This window comes from Bos indicus, chromosome 29 (assembly GCF_029378745.1).
Source record: "Bos indicus isolate NIAB-ARS_2022 breed Sahiwal x Tharparkar chromosome 29, NIAB-ARS_B.indTharparkar_mat_pri_1.0, whole genome shotgun sequence".
NCBI classification, from domain to species: domain Eukaryota; kingdom Metazoa; phylum Chordata; class Mammalia; order Artiodactyla; family Bovidae; genus Bos; species Bos indicus.
In genome coordinates this window covers 9,414,830-9,435,543 of record NC_091788.1, presented here as the reverse complement: position 1 = coordinate 9,435,543, position 20,714 = coordinate 9,414,830, and the positions used below count along the sequence as shown (strand labels likewise).

At 50.8% G+C, this 20,714-nt stretch overlaps 1 protein-coding gene across 2 annotated transcripts in view; it reads right to left on the bottom strand.

Moving 5' to 3' along the window:
* The window catches only part of ME3 (malic enzyme 3), a 222,921-nt gene that overhangs the window by 17,577 nt on the left and 184,630 nt on the right, over positions 1 to 20,714 (bottom strand). For both annotated transcript variants that reach the window (XM_070782863.1, XM_070782864.1), the window contains one exon: positions 7,691 to 7,800. In XM_070782863.1, coding sequence (XP_070638964.1) covers positions 7,691 to 7,800 — 110 coding nt within the window. The remainder of the gene's footprint in view (positions 1 to 7,690; positions 7,801 to 20,714) is intronic.

Below are 20,714 nucleotides of genomic sequence, written 5' to 3'. Positions count from 1 at the left end.
TTTTTAATTTTTAATTAATTAATTGTCACTTTTGACAAAGTTGAAGAAGTTTCTATCCTAAACCATGGGTTATCAGAGAAAAGGGGAAGAACTAGCTGTGTCTCAGGTGAGAGGAGGCTGTCGTCCTGGGCAATGAGAACAGGGAGTTAGGCTTCGCCAGGGTGTGGCCAAGGGGCCTGGAGGCTTGGCGCCGGGGCACTGGGCAGCCTCTTGAATAAGGTCGGGCCCACTTTCACAAGTGGGCTGGTCACCCTCTGGTGGCTTAGATGGTAAAGAATCTGCCTACAGTGTGAGAGAGCTGGCTTTGATCCCTGGGTTGGGAAGATCCCTTGGAGAAGGGAAAGGCTACCCACTCCAGTATTCTGACCTGGAGAATTCCATGGACAGAGGAGCCTGGTGGGCTACAGCCCATAGGGTTGCAAAGAGTCGGACATGACTGAGCGACTTTCAGTAGGGGGAGGGGCAGCAGACCCCTGGGAGTTGGAAATGGCACCCCCCCGCCCCCCCCACCACAGTGTCCTTACAGAGCAGACCAGCCGGACAGATGTCAGAGCTGGGCTGTTTGTTCCTTCTCCTCTGCCCCTTTCCCATCATCCCTGCACCGGGGTATTTTGCAATATCATGCCAAGTGGGTGACCACTGCCCAATGTCACTCCTGGGCTCCTGGTGAAGGGTGGGGTCATCCTGGGGGCTGTGGAACAGGTTTGACCCTGGGCAGGGTATCCTAGGCTGAGGTTTGAGTCTTAAGGACAAAGAGAAATTAGCCAAGAGCAGAAGAGAGTTCCACGCCGACGGACCAGCACATTCAGAATCGCGGAGTTGGCAGAAAACTCATGGAACTGAGGAATTCAGCGGGCTGCAGAAATAGGGTGGATGCGGAGAGTGGAGAGAGGTGAGGTGGAACCCGCCTCCCTTCTCAGCTCCCCCGTCCTGCGCTCACACCGGTCCCCTCCCCACTCCCATCAAAGCCGCTCTGTTTCAACCCTCCTTCCCTCCCAGCCTTATGTGTTGGGAGCCTACGGTGCACCAGGCGTTTCAGTACTTGGTACCGGAACCATCTCCGGTTACATGCCTGTTCCTGCCTCTACATCACTACAGCCCTTACGATAACCTGGGTGCCGTAAATGGAGGGAGTGGCGGTAACAGTGGATCGGCAGAGTGTCCATCCAGCCAGGACTGATGTTCACCTTAGCAAAGCATCCTGGTCTTTCTGGCAGTACTGGCTGAATGCCTTTCATGGCCGTCAATACGATCATGTTCCTTTTACAGATAAGGAAAAGAAGACTGTGAGGAGTTAAGCCATTTGGCCAAAGTCCCAAAGCAGAACAGTTGGAGATTTCGACCTAGGCTTGTCTTGGAAATACAGCTCAGGGGTAGAGCATCTGACGGCAGACCCAGGCTTGTCTGAATCCAGCATCTGACGGTTAAGCACCTGGGCTCACAGATGAAAACTTGAAAGCCTGAGGGCTGACGGTGGCCCGGCACACACTGTAGGCCCCCTGAGCGGCTGTCTGCTTTCAGGAACGAGGCAGGTCTTGAGGGCAGGGAAGGTCCAAGGAGGACTTGCAGGGCGGGGAACGTTCTGGAGCTGACAAGCCAGCCGGCTTTCCTGGGTCCATGCGGGCAGCCAGCCATGGGGCCTGGGGCCCACGCTCACCAGGCCAGCAGCCTCCTGGAGCTGGCTTCTTGGGAAGGACACAGCTGGTGAGTCCCCCGGGCGTGACCATTCCTATCGCTGTTCTCCTTCCAGGTCTCCCGCCTCTGCTAAGAGTAGGGATGCTTCTCTGTTCCCAGCTGAAACAACAAAAGTCACCTGAGCCTCTGCCTTTTCCAGAAATTCCTGACGAGGCTGCCAGCAAATGAGTCAGTGCCGGGACGGCCGTGCTCACTGAGAACCAGCCCGGGTGGAGGAGGCCTTCCACCAGCCCGTGTGCCCTGCTCGCTGAGGACCAGCCTGAGTGGAGGAGGCCTTCCACCAGCCCATGTGCCCTGCTCGCTGAGAACCAGCCTGGCTGGAGGAGGCCTTCCACCAGCCTGCGTGCCCTGCTCGCTGAGAACCAGCCTGGGTGGAGGAGGCCTTCTACCAGCCAAGTGGGAGCAGGCTGGAGCAGACACGCAGCCCTGGGGGGCCCTTGACCCTCCAGTGCGGGGGCTCCAGATGCCCCGCCGGGGGGTTGGCCATGTGGGCTTGGTGACTCCCAGGAGGGTGGAGCAGCAGACTGGCTGGGAGACGGCTTGAATCTTCTGCTCAGCACCAAGCACGGCCCTGCCCTCCTGGAGGGTGGACCCTGTGGCCTTTACTCATATCTTTTCTTATTCCACGGAGGACATGAGGCTGGGCTGCTGTTCCTTTTGTTGACTTAAAAAATATTCATGACTTAAAAGTTGGGAATTAGGTTTTATCTCGTGGGAATTTTTAGGACTTCATGCCTGGGAAGACAGCATCTCAACTAGCCCTGAGAGAACTGCTCTGAGGAGCTGGGAGTGAGGGGATGGAGGGGGAGAGGAGCCAGGTTACCTAGAAATTTGCAACAAAGGGCAGGTAATCTGAACGTCAAAAGTATTTTTGTGAATTCCAGAAAACCAAGTATCTCAGGTTAAGGAATGTAGCACTTTTCTGTGTATGGAAAGATGCAAGAGTCTGGGCTCTCTAAAGCCATTCCTGTCACATGTATATCAGCTGTGGGGCCCGGATCCTGCATTTTTCCACGTCCTGAGCTCCCTTGAGCTCACTGTAGGGGGTGGCTGCAGTCTGATGGCTGCTAGATCACAGGTATTCTTCTCCTTCCTGAGTGCCCTTGCTGCTGCTGCTAAGTCACTTGAGTCGAGTCCGACTCCATGCAACGCTATGGACAGCAGCCCACCAGGCTCCTCTGTCCACAGGATTCTCTAGGCAGGAACACTGGAGCGAGTTGCCATTTCCTTCTGCCTGCTGAGTGCCCTTAGGGCTCACCAGTTCACACGGAGGACTGCTGCTGCATTCGCCGATGACTGCAACATCCTTGTTTACTGATACGGCAGGAAACATTCCACTTCTCGATTTCACTCCACTTCTCGATTTCACATGGGCAGCCTGGTCCCAGCCCCCGCCATTATGGGATTCCAGAAGATTCTGACCACGTATCCTGCTAGGGGCCTGTCCCCAGCGACCACATGGGGCGTGGCTGTAGTGTCGGTTTACCACTGGGATTCCTCCCACACTCCCTCCCCATCCCAACCCTCTCCAATTCTGCGCTCGCAGGCACCCTTTCTATTTTTGAATTGATGCTTTTAAACTGTGGTGGTGGAGAAGACTTCTTGAGAGTCCCTTGGACAGCAAGATCCAACCACTCCATCCTAAAGGAGATCAGTCCTGAATATTCACTAAAGGACTGATGCTGAAGCTGAAGCTCCAATACTTTGGCCACCTGATGCGAACAACTGACTCATTGGAAAAGACCCTGATACTGGGAAAGCTTGAAGGTGGGAGGAGAAGGGATGACAGAAGATGAGATGGTTGGATGGCATCACCGACTCAATGGACACAAGTTTGAGTAAACTCTGGGAGTTGGTGATCGACAGGGAGGCCTGGCATGCTGCAGTCCATGGGGTCGCAAAGAGTCAGACATGACTGAGCAACTGAACTGAACTGATATAGTTACAGGTTTCTTTTTACTTTTTATTTGCAAGGAAAGGGGAGCAGTTCTTCCATGTTTCCCCATTAGCCCCGGGACTCCTCACTAGTCTAACCGCCCGTTCAGCAGTGAGAGTGCACAGCACAGGCTTCCGGTCCTGGCCCGTCACTCACCAGCTGGTGACTGAGTGAGCCCGTCCCTTTCCCCAGGCCCCCGGTGGGGTGTGGGGACTGTGAGCCTCAAAAAGAGAGGACGGGGGAGGTGAGCAGAGCAGTGACACCCACACTGATGTGGGGTTTGGAACGTAATCCTCCGCAAAGAGGCTTTCCACCTCACCCATGCCGGGGCACAGGCAGCCTGACTGCTCGGAGAGACAGTACAGAATTCCGGGTGAGAAATAATTAGCTTCTATCTACCGGATGGGCTTTCCAGGTGGCGCTAGTGTTAAAGAACCCACCTGCCAATGCAGGAGATGTAAGAGATGTGGGTTCCATACCTGGGTCGGGAAGATCCCCTGGAGGAGGCCACGGCAACCCACTCCAGTACATTTGCCTGGAGAATCCCATGGACAGAGGAGCCTGGCAGGCTGCAGTCCATGGCATCACAAAGAGTCAGACACAACTGAAGCGACTTAGCATGCATGCACGCACGCACCTACTAAATAGCACAGGGAGCTCTACTCAATGCTCTATGGTGACCTAGGGAAGGAAATCCAAAAAAGAGGGACTGTATTGGCTCAGATGGTAAAGAATCTGCCTGTAATATAACAGACCAGGGTTGGATCCCAGGTCAGGAAGATCCCCTGGAGAAGGGAATGGCTACCCACCGCAGTATTCTTGCCTGGAAAATTCCATGGACAGATGAGCCTGGAGGGCTACAGTCCACGGGGTCACAAAGAGTCAGACACGACTGAGCGACTTGACACTTGCACTTTCATAGCTGATTTACGTTGTTGTACAGTAGAAACTAACACAACACTCTAAAGCAACCATACTCCAATAAAAAAAATTTTTTTTAAAGAAATAACTAGAGTCTAGAAATGGCAACCCACTCCAGTATTTGTGCCTGGAAAATTGCATGGACAGAGGAGGCTGGCTGGCTGCAGTGCATGGGGTCACAAAGAGTTGGACACGGCTGAACGACTGAGCACACAGCACAGCCCCGGCTTTATGTCAGGCTGTGGGACCTGGAGCGACACGCTCACCAGTGACGTGGACAACAATGTCCGTTCGCCCTGTAGATGGAAGGCGGGTGAGCCAAGGAAGCTGTGAGGCTGTGTGGATGGAAAACCCTCTCGGAACCTAAAGCTCTGTGTGTATGTCTGCACACCTGGAGCCCGCTCTCCTAGCTGTGCTTGCCCACGGCGGCTTGTTTTCCACATCTACCCTCCGGCCTGGGAAGCCATGGGCTCAGGAGGATGATGGCTGTCCTGCTGCCGACTCACGGGTGAGGGGTATGACCTGGGAGCTGGTCAGGGGCCGGCAGGCAGGTGCTTCCTCCAGGGCTGCAGGCACACCCTGCCCGCTGGGCCAGCAGCGAGGGGACCGCTGTTCCCGGACTGTGCTGCTCTGTCTGCACAGCGCCCCGCTTGTCCAGGTGAGGCCAGGCTGGCACTGCCAATGCCTGTCCCAGCCCAGAGACGGAGTGGTGACAGGCTGGGGGTGGGGTCACCATGCCCCAGCATTCCCTTTCTGGGCCCCTCTCTGGACACCTACTCTTCCGGCATTGTGTGTGTGTGTGTATATTTTGGGTGTTTTTTTGCTCCTTGGGTCTTTGTTGCTATGCACAGGCTTTTTCTGGTTGCAGAGAGCAGGGGCTACTTTTGAGCTGCAGTGCTCGGGCTTCTCTTATTGTGCAGCATGGCTGTAGGGAACAGGCAGTTGCCCCATGTGGGCTCTATAGTTTCGGCTTGTGGATTCCAGAGCACAGGCTCAATAGTTGTGGCCCACAGGCTTAATTGGGCATGTGGGATGCTCCTGGATCAGGGATCTAACTAGTGTCCCTTGTGTTGCGAGGCGGATTCTTAACCACTGGACCACCAGTGAAGCACCCGTGACCACCATAGTTTCATCTGAACTATGCTAATCTGCCTCTTAAAAATGTATGAAAGTGAAAAAGTGAAAGTGTTAGTTGCTCAGTCATGTCTGATTCTTTGCGACCCCATGGACTGTAGCGTGCCAGGCTCCTCTGTCCATGGGATGCTCCAGGTAAGAATCCTGGAGTGGGTTGCCATTCCCTTCTCCAGGGGATCTTCCCAACTCGGGGATTGAACCTGGGTCTCCTACATTGCAGGCAGATTCTTTACCATCTAAACCACCAGGGAAGCCCCCTCAAAATACAGAACACCTCACAAATTTGCATGTCATTCTTGACCAATGCAAAAAAAAAGATCATATATCATATTTCTTTAGCCCTCAATGTGGACCACAGGGAAGGAAGAGGCATTTGGTTTTGTGATATGAGTACAAAATCTGGGTGGGGGATTATAAACTTGGAATTCAGAGTCCAAATGCCTGGTTTCAATTTTCAGCTCTACATTTACTGGCTATGAACACTAGTTACTCTGTCTGTGCTTTTGTTATTTCATTTACAAGACAGGGTTGCTAATACGTGGTAGGATTAACATGTAAAGTACTTACAACCATGCTTGATGTATAATTAAGATTCGGCTCTAATCTTTAGTTATTTCTGACTAGGCTTGAATCCACCTAGGTTTCTCTCTAACTCCAGTACTTTGGCCACCTCATGCCAAGAGTTGACTCATTGGAAAAGACTCTGATGCTGGGAGGGATTGGGGGCAGGAGGAGAAGGGGACGACAGAGGATGAGATGGCTGGATGGCATCACCGACTCAATGGACGTGAGTCTGAGTGAACTCCGGGAGTTGGTGATGGACAGGGGGGCCTGGCGTGCTCCGATTCATGGGGTCGCAAAGAGTGACTGAACTGAACTGAACTGAACTGAGGTTTCTCTATCTCACTTGGAGAAAAGCTGGGACCTCTTTGGACCTCATCTACAAGATGCTGGCCCATCTTTAAGTCCCAGGAACCAATACCTGTCCCCTACCAATTTGTTCATATTATCTGACATTTGAAAAGTTCCTCGGTTTGAAAACATCTTGCTTGCCAAACTTCATTTGTTAAATAATAACCTATAAGTCATCAAGGTTTCCATCAGGCTTCATAAAATACTAGGAACAGCTGGCCATGCTCCTTACTGAGAAATCCTGGATGAGGTGAGGTAAGCCCGGAGGGACCACCCCTCCCACTCCAGTCATATGCTGGCACTGCCAAGCAGGAAGCAAGTGCCTTCAGATACTTCTAGCTCACTGAACAGGGAACCAAGTCGACTCTGAATGAGAAGATGCTCTTGGAGTGTTCCAGTGCTCTGGTTATCACTGTGAGAGGCACTCATTCTAGCCAAGTTACATTGCTGGTGTTTAGTCACTAAGTTGTCCCCAACTCTTTGCAACCCCATGGACTGTAGTCCACCAGGCTCCTCTGTCCATGGGATTTTCCAGATAAGAATACTGGAGTGGGTTGCTATTTCCTCCTCCAGGAGATCTTCCTGAGCCAGGGATTGAACTTGCGTCTCCTGCTAGGCAGGCGGATTCTTTACTACTGAGCCCCAGGGGAAGCCCCCAGCCAAGTTAAGGGAAGGCTTTATCCTGCTTCCCTGACAGTGATACACTTTGTGTTCAGAAACTCCAAGAGTGAGTTGTGGCTGGGGAAGGCCATTTTTATGGTGGCTGATGCTTGGGTCTGATGAGTCCTAAATCATAGCATTGTTGAAAATATCTTTTGGGTCCCTAATCACCTAACTCTTATTTTCCTCTGAAACAGTAATGTTGTATATTTTACAGATGAGGAAACTGAGGCTTAGCAAAGTTAGAGGATGTGCCGAAGGTCACAGAGCTAAGAATTAGCCAAGTGGGACTCGAATCTAGATATACTGCTCTGTCTTCAATAGCTGCTAGCGGTAAACTGGCTCTCAGGGGGCCCTGCCCCACCCTGGCACCCAGATGAGCCTTGGGAGGCCTCAACCCGAGTGGCTTTGTCAGGCTGGGTGGAAACCTACCTTGGATGTCATCGTTGAACATGCAGTACTTGTTGCGGTATTTGTTGAGAAGGCGGAAGGCGTTGGCATTGGCAAAGTCCTCAAACTGGATGAGGCAGTTTATTCCAAACCTGTGGGGAGGGAGAGGAAAGGGCACGTGATTGCCTCCTCGAGCTGGTCCCTGGCAGGTGTCAGCCTGCCCTGGGGAGGGGGCGGTGCAGGCCAGGGGCTGAGGGCACGGCTCACTCTCGGGGTGTGTGCCACGTGGCGGGCTCCTGGACTTCTGGCTCTGCCCGCCCCACTGGGGAGGAGGATGGGGAAGGCAGAGGGTATGTATGGGACCTGGAGGCCAGCCAAGCACATATCATTGTCTCTAATGTGGGCTGGTGGGCTTCCCTGGTAAAGAATCCGCCTGCCAATGCAGGAGACACGAGTTTGATCCCTGGGTCGGGAAGATCCCCTGGAGGAGACAATGGCAACCTACTCCTGTATTCTTGCCTGGAGAATCCCATGGACAGAGGAGCCAGCCTGGCAGGCTACAGTCCACGGGACTGCAAAGAGTCAGACACGACTGAACGACTAAGCACGCTGCCTTATTTAAAATCTACACTAGAACTGCCTCCTAGATTTCAAGGTCAGAAAGAAGGTTGTGTTTCCTAAAAAATGACCGGCCTGGTGACCCGCGCTTCCTGTTAGCACTGTGTGTCAGGAAGCCAAGAGCTGACTTCTGCCCTTTCATGGCAGGTTCCTTCAGCCGAGGCTCCCTGCACGTACCTTCTCCTGACTCCATTCTGGCTCTTGGATCCTGCTTTTTTGCGTTGTATTGTGTCTTCTTGGAGTCCTTCTGGAAGCAAGTGTGATGTGAATTACTAAAAATGACTTAATCCATGAGCCAAAAGAGATGTCATCTCATGGGTCAATTTGTGACTGACAGCATCTGCAGTCATGTTCATTGAGAAAAAATGACCTGATTGATCTGTATGGGGGTGTCTGGGCACGAGAGAAGGAGAAATGCCTGCTAGTCCCAGTTGTGTGAACTGGAGGCCTGGGATCAGCTTGGGACCAGCTGTGGAAAGAAAGACGTCTGCCCTTGTGGCTGGGCACACGTGGTGGGTGTCCTGTGCTGTCGAGGTGTGTGTCTGATGAGGCTGGGCACTGTGCGGGGGGTAGAACACTGAAGTGGCCCAGAACACACAGTTTCCAACCTCAGAATTCTGTGTATGGCTTAGCCTTCTTTTTTGTTCCAGAAAATTTTCCCACTTTATTAACACATTGCGATTGCTCTACATTTTATCATGCATGCTCAGTTGCTTCAGTGAGGTCCAACTCTTTGTGACCCCATGGACTGTAGCCCGTCAGGCTCCTCTGTCCATGGGATTCTCCAGGCAAGAATACTGGAGTGGGTTGCCATTTCCTTCTCCAGGGGATCTTCCCAATCCAGGGATCGAACTCGTGTCTCTTTCTACATTGGTGGGCGGCTTGTCCAGCACTAACACCACCTGGGAAGCCCACATTTTACCATCTTACGTAGAAAACACTGGAAATACAAGCCACTTTGTAAAACCAAAGACGAACATTGAATCCAAAGATAAGCTATGCTTTACACAATAGACCCTTATCTTGTGGCTAGTATTAAATCTTAAATGCCTACTTCTTTTGTTAAAATGATTAATCTACATGCTCCTAAATTACATCTGCATTACAAACACGGCTCAGTAATTTTCAGAAACTGTTTCTAGAGGCTTGTTCTAAAAGGAGGTGCACAACCAGAAAAGGGAGAAAGCAAAAATAAGTACAGTAGAAATGCGTGCTCCTACCGTGGTCCTTCCAGAAGCTTAGTGAGTTAGGGCTGTTGATGGGGGATCTGGAGACAGGTTCATGTTACTGAGCCGAAATGGAGAGGTGGTCACTTGCCAGTCCGTCAGGAGGGTCAGGAGGCTGGTGGGCTGCAACCGAGTGGTCTTATACCTGTCACTTCACTTCTGTGTTAGGCCTCAGTTTGCTGTCTGTCGACAGGCACCATAATACCTATCTGGCCAACTCTGGTGGGCTGTTGTGAGGGTTCAGAGCTGGGGGTGATTTGTTTATTCACTCATTTTTGGCTGTGGTGGGTCTTGGCTGCTGTTTTGGCTGTGTTGGGTCTAGTTGCAGTGGGCGGGGGCTTCTCTAGTTGTGGGGTTCGGGCTTCACACTGTGGGGGCCTCTCCTGTTGCAGAGCTCGGGGTCTGCAGTGCAGGCCAGCAGCTGTGGTGCTCAGGCTCGGCTTCTGCGTGGCACATGGGATCTTCCTGGACCAGGGATCCCACCCGTGTCTCCTGCACTGGGAGGCAGATTCTTTAACCACTGAGCCCCCAGGGGAGCCCTGGGGGTGATTTTTGTTTTTTTAATTTATTAAAAATTTTTTTGATCTTTGGCCACACTGTGCTACTGGCAGGATCTCAGTTTCCCGAGCGAGAATTGAAGTCCCTGTAGGCGATTTTTACATTGTAAGATGCTAAACGTGTGTCACCCTGACCACAATTCTTATTTCCCGTCACAGAGCAAGTGCTGCTGGGGGCAGGGGTGGGGAGCTAGCCGTGTCTCCTGACTCACCATCCCTCTTCTCCTTGTACAATGAATATAAATGTTTTTTTTTTTTTTTAAAGCCCTTCGCTGCATAATTATAATGCTATGCTCGCCAAACCAAAATTTACTGTGAATTTTTGCTCAGGGTGTGAATTTCAAGTATTTGCATGGGGACTGGGGAACAGAATGTCTTTGGTGGCTGGTGACATTTTGATATATAGCGTCCTCACAAGACTGCCAGTGTTGCTCCCCCACTAGCCTGGAGCTAAAATGCCGAAAAGGTCAAACGGCGAAACACTGTGATACACGTTCTCCTTTCTCTCCCATCTCTCTTTCACACACACAAACACAATCTGACCTTTAAGCAACCCCCCCTCTTAGGTTAAAAAAATAAGGCAAGGATTAGAAGTAAATGCCTGGGTTCAGTACCTTATTCCTCTTTCATGTCAGATTCAGTGTCACATAAAAGAACCTTCCCAGGCAGCAATCTGATGAGATATAGGGCACAATCTCATTCATTCAGGTCACTTTAATCTAACTTGGAATTGGGCAAAAGGCTATGTGAATTGCCCATCCAGTAAACTAGTTTCAGAGTTCCTGGACCTCCTTGGATTTAAGGGCCTCCAGGGACCCTGTCCACCATGGATACCATCCCCATGGCTGCCCCCTGGACCTTTCGTCACCGGGAGCAGCTTCCACACTGACTGGATCAGCCTCTGACCACAGCCTTCCCTTCCACCTCTCTCACTGCCACTGTGCCTGTTCTTCATCTCCAGTGAGACCTGTGGACCTGTTACCATTCCCCCAGTCCTTCAGTATTTGTGGCACATGGGCTTGGTCACTCCGCAGTATGGGGGATCTTAGTTGCCTGACCAAGGATCGAACCTGCGACCCCCCCCATTGCAAGGCGGATTCTTAACCACTGAAACACCAGGGGAGTCCCCTGCCAACTTGTTAAACTGATTAAAAGCCATTTCAAAGTGAAGATTTAAAAAGCTTCAGTGGCAAAAGCACTTCTCTCAATTCCTCCATGTAGGTCCAAATACAGGTAATGAGTGGACCATCATACCAATTTCAATGTTAATGATAATATTCATTAAAATATTTCTACCAACAGCAGCAGTAACAAAAACAGCTAATGGTTACAGATGGAGCTGGGCATCTGGTTGAGTTCTTTAGAAGCATTATCTCAACTAATCTTCCCATGACCATACGTGGTAGGTGTCCTTTCAGAGAAGCAACTCTCAGCTACAGGATGGTCACTTACTTGCCCCGGGGCTATTTATTCTCCTGCAACTGAAAAGTGGTGGAGCTGCAATCTGAACCTGGCTCTGTCTGACTCCAGAATTTAGATTTCACAGCAATATGATTTTTGTAAAAGATAAAGTAGATGTTAGATTTCTTTTGACACTAAACTGGGAAACAGGAAAATCGTGTTCTCTTTCTGACATAAACTCAGAGTTTTGGGTGAGTCCCTTTCTCTCTGGGTCTCAGTTTCTGCTCTGAGAGCCTTAGGGGAAGAAGCAGGAGCTACTTAACATAGGGTTGGAATAGATACACCGGGGGCTTCACTCAGATAGATGGTTAAGTCCAAAGTGGGGTGGTCTGACCATTCCTGCTGAGGGTCACATGTGACAGGAACACCAGTGTCCCTGAGTCTTTTTTGAGCTGGCTTAGAGCAGACCATCCTAGTGAGCAGGCCTGAGGCAGCCACCGTCCAGGTCGTAGGGCAGGGGCTGCAGCAGCCCCTCCAAGGGGCCCCCGCTCAGACCGCCTGCTCAGGGCCCCGGGCAGTTCCCTGATTTTGGTGCCAGCGGCGTATCACTGGCCTTCCACCCTGCCAGAAGCTGGCCCTCACCGGGGAGGTGGTGGTTTATCTGTCCCCTTCTGCACTTGTGAACTCTTCACCCTGAAGCCCTGGCAGGGATTGAGGAACATCTAATGCTTCTGCGATGGATGAAATTCCTGCGATGGAGAAACAGGCGCATCCCCAAGCCACACACAGAGCTGCCCAGACTCCTCCACCCTGGGGACTTCGCTGGGAAATGGCCTTGGTGCTGCCAGGGAAGGCACGCTAAGGCTGGGGCTCATTTAAAGACACAAGGCTGATGGGTGGATGTTACAAGCGTTTTTCCCTCCAGCCCTCAGGCAAGAGGAAGGCTAAATACGGCAGCTTGTGCCTGGGAGCCCTAGGGAGCTGAATGCAACAGTGAGAGGAGGCCACGCCAGGGCCCACCGAGCGGTGGACCTGCTACCTGGGCTGCAGGGTCAGGAGATTCTCAGGTGGCTGCTCCTCCCCTGCAGCCAGCCAACCAAAGTCAGCTGGAGAGATGTGGTGAGAGCCAAACATTCCAGGGGCTGCAGACCCGGTTTCTTTGCTCCGTAGGTCAGGACCTGCCATTCTTTTAAACACCTGGGGCTGACCTCTTTCAGGCCTGAACAAACACAGGGGACCTGGGAAGAGCAGGTGGATTTGCTCAGCCTGCCCCCAAACAGATGACTAAAACCGACCCCTCACATTTCCATGGGAGGCCATTCCATGCCCCTAACAAAACAAACACACATACACACACAAAAGACTTCCCAGGGGAGTGCACTCAGAGGACATCAGTTACTCACCGGGGAAAGCTATTTCTTCTGTTTATTTTGTCCTTCCAGGAATTAGAGCTGACAGAATCACGAAAGCACTAGATCTTGGTTTCTATTTTACCCAATCCATTAAATTCTAGTCCCTTGAGATGCTCTCAGAAAGAGGTTACAGGGCTCAATCCATCTGGGAAACTCTGAATGTTCATGTAACATGTACAATGTATTATATTAAAGGCTCTGAAAAGTCCTGCATTAAGAAACCTGTTTAACTCAGCATTTTCTAAACATATTTCACTACAGACCTTACCGTTCTGGTGCAGCTTGACAGACATAGCTCTCTGCAGAAAGAACTCTGTACTGGGGTTGGGGTGTGTGTGGGGGTGAGTGGATTCAAGGCAAGGCCATCTCTCCCTGGGATTCCTGCAGTTGTTACTTCTGGCCAGGGTCCTATAATAATGGATCTCACCTCCAGCCTTATTCCCCTCCTGCCAATCCATCTACTGTTTCTAAACACAAATTCTTGCACACCATTTCTGTTCTGAAAATCCTTACAGGTCTCCCATTGCCTTTGTGTTCAGACTCCTGAGATGGCATTGACTTGGTCCCAACCTTAATGATCACCCCTGCTCATGTCTTCCAGCACTGTGGACATATTTTGCAGCTTCCCAACCACTGTGGACCCTTGCACTGTTTTATGTCTTTGCTCAGATACCTAGGAGACCTCCTTTTATCCTGGCCAACTCCTACTTAAACAGTGAGGCCCTTATGAAAGGTCATGTCTTCGAGAAAGCCTTCCCTGATCCAGCAATTTCCTTACCCGGGGCGGCAGAAACTCTTCTGTGTCTGGGCTGCCTTGCTACACTGGGCGCATCTGTTAGCACACATCACGTTGCATCACAATTATTTACAGAGATTTCTACTTTAATTATTAAAAGAATGTATTGGGCATAGGGTCCTCCTTGTGCCAGGAACTCTCCGGGGTATGATAGAAATATTCAGTTCAGCAGACATGTCTAAGGGGCCCGCTGTGAACCAGGGACTGTCTTCCCTGCTAGATGACCAAGGCAAGTTCAAGAGTTTCAAGTTTGACGGGGACACAAGAAAGTGAAGAAAGCAGTGGTGACATCCTTTGACAAGGGCAATAATGAAGGTATGTGCTGGGTACGTGGGAAGTCTCAAAGGGAGCAGACAGCTGTGCTGGGGCAGGCAGGGAGGGCTTCCGAGAGCAGGAGATCTGGAGGTGCGCCCCGGGGCAGGGCAGAGGTTCCCGCAGACTCGGCAGGTGGGGTCGGGCGGGGAGAGTGAAGGGCGCCTCAGGCAGAGCGAACAGCACACGCGTGTGCAGTGGTGGGGGGCGTCCTGGAGCTGAAGGAACGTAACCAGAGCTGGAGCTCGGGAGGGGTGAGGACGGGGAGGCTTGGTGGCGGCGAGGCTGGGTGGACTCTGGGGGCCGCCCTTTACAGGCCTGTGGAAAGAGCCTGGACCGTCTGGGCGCAGTGAGGCCTACTGAGGGGCTGTAGGTGGGAGAAAGTGGCTGCTGTGTTAGGACATCGAACGGGTGACGGATGGACAGCTGTGCGGCTCAGGTCACGGGGCTGGGCAGGGGTCTCGGGCAGAGCGTGTGTACTAAGCGGGGAGCGAGGCCGAGAACGGAGCCCCTGGCACAGCTGCAGCCGGGGAGTGGCGAGGAGCGGGGAGAGCCCCCTGTGCGGCAGGGTGAGCGGGGGCCGGCAGGATAGAAGGGGGCCCGCAGAGCAGCTGCCCGAGGAGCCTCTACCGAAACAACGGCGGGGAAGTGTGGGTGCGGGTGAAGCTCGGATGACTCGTGCACTTAGCCAGAGCACGTTCAGCGGAGAGGTGGCGGGAGAGCCATTCTGCACGTTTAGGAAGAGGCTTGGCTTCAAACAAAGGCAGGGAGACAGGCCGGTGGCGGGTGTGGGACGCCGGGACGGCCTCGGCTTTGATGGGAGGTCTGCGTATGGGACGGAGGGGCCAGCAAGGAGGGGAGACGCAAGGGGCAGTGACGGGGGTCGAGGGTCTGAGGAGACGGGAGGAGGCAGGAGTCAGAGTCCAGCTGAAGAGGGAAGAGGACACGGTTCCTCCTTCTGGGACCTCACAGCCTCGCGGAGGGACAGAGACGAAGCTCTCACCCCGAAGCTCCACCACAGACCCGAAGAGGGGCTGACGCACTCTGCAGGGGGTGGTGGGGAGGGATTCAGCAGGAAGACAGGGAAACGAGTCTGCAGGTGAAGAAACGGGAAACCACAGATTGGAGAAAGGGGGACTATGGCGTCGGAAAACGAAATCCCAGTGGAATCAGGCATGAATGATTACCTTCAAAGACACGAAGGACCATTCTGTGGATGGGAAATGAAGGTAGACTTATCTTTTGTGGCCTTAAGGGAAAAAACAGAGCCGACGGGGAGGTCAGAAATCCAGAGATTGCAGGGCCATAAAAGGCAGAGAGCTCAAACGCCAAGACGGAAGGAGGCTGTCCCTGGAAGCGATTCCAGGCTCCTCGGAGCTCCGCTTGGCGCTGAGGCTGTGGAAGGGGCTCCAGGCGCGATGGCAGGGGGGTGGGGGTGTGTGTGCAGGCCCTTCCCTCCCTGGTCCCACCCCGGATGGTCCTCTGGCGTGCCGGCTCTGGCAGCCAGACTGGCGGGCTCCTGCGGCCGCCGTGATAGCCTGATGGGGGAAAACTCCCACCGTGTAACAGCACAGTCACAGGAAGCAGCAACTTCTGAGCAAAAGTGCCAGAATAATGTGTCCGTTCCGTGGTCACTGATCTGACGGCAGTCCCAGGCCAGACAGAAAAAAACAAAAATCTCCAGGAACAGTGTGGACTTCCTCCTCAATTTCCCCGTGTGTCTGAGTTCCTGGGCAAACAGGCAAATGGCGCCAGAGAGCCCGGGGCTGGGCAGAGGATGGAGGCTGACCTGCCGACCTCTCGACCTCTCAGAGGTCAGAGGCCAGACCTGAGTGCTTCCTCCAGAGCACACGGCTCACTCCCCAACCTCCTGCTCTTCAAGCCCAGACACCTTCCCAGCCACCATCCCATGGGCTGACGTGGGACATCGGCTCTGATTTGCCCAGACTGTACGTTCGAACCGTCCTGGGATAACGGGATGTCCTTCGTGAAGATCCTCCGATTACTCTGGTCCATCCTGATCTCTCTGTTTGGGTGTACTGCCATAGTATCTGTACCATACAATCTGTCACACAGCTATGTCTTGGACTTCCTAAGCATCTAATGAACTGTCCCTCTCTCACATGTGTCTTAAGTCACTTCAGTTGCTTTGCAACCCTATGGACCATAGCCCGCCAGACCCCTCTGTCCATGAGGATTCTCCAGGCAAGAATACTGGAGTGGGCTGCCGTGCCCTCTCTCATGAAACTGGCTAAATTCTACCCTGAATGAGAGCCTGGGGTGGAGGACAATAAGGCCACAAAATCCAGTCTGTGTTTGTGGGCTTGTGAAACTGCTGTGAGTCAAAGTCAGGGAGGGAAAGAAGGGCAAGATTAAGCCAGGGTAGGGGACAGCCTCGGTCCAGGCAGGCCCGGGGCAGGGTCCCTTGAGGGCAGGGAAGGTGTCTCACTCCCCACGTGGCGCACGACTGCTGAAAACAGGAGCTGGAACTGACCGCCTCTCCTGTGCCCTGCTCCGAACAAATCTGCTTGAGACATCTGAGTGAGAAGACCAAACCCACCTGTGGCTGTTTGCCTGGGGCCCTGGGCTTGCCCCGCTCAGCCCTTGCGGGTGAACAAATGGAAGCGTGGATGGTGCCTGCCAGAGAGCACTGCCCGTCCCAGGGTGCCCAGTCACACGTAGCCCATGGGACACCCCGGTCCCCGGGGGCCCGCTGTCCCCTTCCAGAGGCCGCTGTGGCCAAGAATCTTTGTATCATAATAGCTCAGTCCCGTTCCTTTACCCCAGGATCCAAGTCAATGCAAATAAGTCCACAGGCAGGAAAGGGCTTTCCAGTGAGGCTGGGAGAGCCAGCAGCAGAGACTGGAGAAAAATACCACTAAGTGTGGAGTCAGATGCGTTTGAGGTGGGCCTAGATTCTTCCCTTTCTAGCTGGTGATTTTGTACAAGTTGTTTAACTTTTCTGAATCTCAATTTCTTTATCTCTCAAGATTGCTGTGATAATTAAAAGTCAAGCACCCAGTACAGAGAAGATTCTTTGGAAAAGTGAGTTGCTAGCTCTTTCCTACGAAGAAAGTCATAACTTTTAACTCCATCTAAATGTCCCAGGCGTTTGATCACCTTATTCTCCCATCAACCTCAACTGACACTGCAGGCAAAGCCATTAACTAGGTGGGTGTTAAATCTACACAGACTCAGCAATAATTACTTAAGCATATTTCTATTTTTCCCCAATTAAAAACGTCTTGAGAGACAAAGGATTAATTTCCAAAATATACAAGCAGCTCATATGACTCAATACCAGAAAAACAAACAACCCAATCAAAAAGTGGGAAAAAGACCTAAACAGACATTTCTCCAAAGAAGACCTACAGGTGGTTAACAAACACACAAAAAGATGCTCAACATTGCTCATTATTAAAGAAATGCAAATCAAAACTACAATGAGATATCACCTAACACCGGTCAGAATGGCCCTCATCAAAAAGTCTACAAACAATAAATGCTGGAGAGGGTGTGGAGAAAAGGGAATCTTTGCACTGTTGATAAGAATGTAATTTGATAGAGCCACTATGGAAGATGGTATGGAGAGTCCTTAAAAAACTAGGAATAAAACCACCATATGACCCAGCAATCCCACTCGTAGGCATATACCCTGAGGAAACCAAAATTGAAAGAGACACCTCTATCCCATTGTTCACTGCAGCACTATCTATAATAGCTAAACATGGAAGCAACCTAGATATCCATCGACAGATGAATGGATAAAGAAGTTGTGGTACATATACACAATGGAATATTACTCAGCCATAAAAAGGAACACATTTGAGTCAGTTCTAATGAGGTGGATGAACCTAGAATCTATTATATAGAGTAAAGTGAGTCAGAAAGAGAAAGAGAAATGCTGTATTCTAACACATATATGTGGTATTTAGAAAAATGGTACTGAAGAATTTACTTACAGGGCAACAATGGCAAAACAGACATAGAGAATAGACTTATGAACATGAGGAGAGGGGAGGGGAGGGTGAGATGTATGGAAGGAGTAACATGGAAACTTACATTACCATATGTAAAATAGATAGCCAACAGGAATTTGCTGTATGGCTCAGGAAACTCAAACAGGGGCTCTGAATCAACCTAGAGGGGTGGGGTGGGGAGGGAGATGAGAAGGAGCTTCAAAAGGGAGGGGATATATGTATACCTATGGCTATTGAGGTTTGACAGAAAATAGCAAAATTCTATAAAGCAATTATCCCTCAATAAAAAATAAATTAATTAAAAAAAAACTTCTTGAGAGCAAAGTGTATTTCTGACTCAGTGAAAACACTGAGCAGTGACTGTCTCAGCTAAGAGGGACTCAGTGAGTGAACGCTCCTTGAGACACTGGATTTAGAGCTAACATTCATGCTCTTTACAACCTTTCAAAATTAAAACAAAACCTTGAAACTTTGTCTGTAGCCTGGATGCCCTAAATTGAGGGTTTTTCCTTTGTATTGTTTAAAACCACCAGGAGAAGCTTGGAGCCAGAGGCTCAGTTTTTCCCCTGGGGCCCAACAGGACTGGCTGGGTTTGCAGTTTATAGAGAGGCCTGCAGGGATATCAGTCCTGGTGAAGGATGGGGCAGCTGGTCCACTAGCCATTGGGCAGTTAAGGAGGAAGAACTGAGAAATGCCACCCAAGACCCAGATTCTGGGGAATTTTCCCCACCACCAAAAAAGAAAATGATAACTGATATAATATAAGTGGTATAAATATATTGCTTTATAGTAATGTATCAAGTCAACAGGCTGTAGGCCTTAAACTTATACAATGTTACATGTCAATTACATTTCAATAAAAAGAGAAAATAAAAAAGAAGGTGCCTCCCTTGCTGAGGGTGGCTACAGAGTCTGGAAAATGGGAGTTGATGGCTGATGCCTCCATCGCCTCCCTGATGTTGAGGATGGGTGGGTCATTAACGCTGCCTTAGAACAAGGTGGAGAGAGGAGACACGGATATGTGAAGCACTGATAGACTGGTTTCCACAGACCTTCCTCCCCTTTGTCCTCCTTGCCTGCTGCATCAAGGAGCTGTCTGGAATAGGTTGGACAGTCTTTTCTTTCATGTAGAAGAAAAGGCGCAGAGATTCTCCAAGTCAGAGAGTAGGTTCTGGAGTTAGACCACCTGGTTCACAGCTTGGCTTCACCACTGTTAGAGGTGTGACCTTGCACAAGATCCCTAACTGCTCAGTACCCCAGTTTCCCTGTCTGTAAAGGGTACCCTCATTCAATAAATGTTTATTGAGAGCCCATGCTGTAACTAGGCATCGTTCCGAGTGCTTGAGATACAGCAATGAACCTAAGAGACGAAGATCTCTCCCTGGAACTTACATTTTAGTGCGACAGGACAATAACTGCATCTACTTACTGGGATTATTTTGAGTATTACTTGACTTGATGTATGTGAATGACTTTATCGTTCGCAGAAGCCTAGATCAGACTAACACTCACTTTACCAGAAGGTGAAACCTGGGATGCTTGCTTGCTTCTTTGCTTCTTTAGTTTTTAAAAAATGCAAGGAACTGTCTTTGAGAAAGAATTGCTGCTTAACTCATTATTTTAAAAGAAATCCATTGCTTTTTCTAATTTCAAAAGAAATGCCTGCACACAATCAAACATCATAGAAATGACTGACAGTGAAAATCCTGGCAACCTCATGCTTTAACTGTAGTCACTGTTAATGGCCTGATGCACGTACATGCAGGTATTTTTTTCCTTTACGTAACTTACCTTTTTTTTTTTTTTTAATTATTTACTTCTGGCCGTGCTGATTTTGCGTTGCTGTGGGCAGGCTTTCTCTAGCTGCGGCAAGCAGGGGCTACGCTCTAGTTGCAGTGTGCGGACCTGTGGTGCCGGCCTCTCTGGTGGGGCACAGGCTCTCGGGCTTCAGCAATTGCGGCACATGGCTCAGGGGTTGCAGCTCTTCGCATCCAGAGCGCGGGCTCATTACTTGGGGCACACGGGCTCAGCCGCCCTGAGGCATGTGGGGTCTTCCCAGACCAGAGACTGAACCGGTGTTCCCTGCATTGCAAGGCTGATTCCTGACTGCTGGACCACCAGAGCAGACCCCATCACTTATCCTGACAGAAGCATTTGTTTTTAGGATTATCCACCCCCCATTTTATTAGATTCAAACACATTAAAAATCAATGTGCTTGAGCCTAACAAAATGAACGCAGTAGAATAAGAAGAGACTGCGTGATATGCGTGTGTGAATGAGTGAGACATGGAGAAGGAGACACAAAGACAAAATGAGAGCAAATGTGCCACGGGGATGGGGTTGCCTAGAACTGCAAAATCCTCTCTGGCATGCAGTGATGGGGCTCAGATTTGGGGGCTCTAGTCTTCTCTATCCTTTCTTTCCCTTGAGAGAAAGGCTCTTTTCATCAATGGCAGCTCAGAAAAAAAAAGTCTTTCCTGAGTAGAACACCTGGTCTCCCAACTCTTTTTGGATCGCCAGCAGTAGGAAAGAAGGGTCTCTGATATGCCCGCAGGCAGTGATTTTTAAAGATTTGGGTTTTCTGATGGTGTCTTGAGCTAGCCCTAGTGTACTCTGCTGAATTTCTGTGACTCTGTTGTTCCTTTTCAGAAGTTTGAGCTGTTTCTTTTTCAAATCTGCTTGCCATTTTTTAAAGTACTGTGTACTTTCCCTATTACTTCATTCTTGTAAAACATATCTCTTTATTACATCTCAGTGTAACCA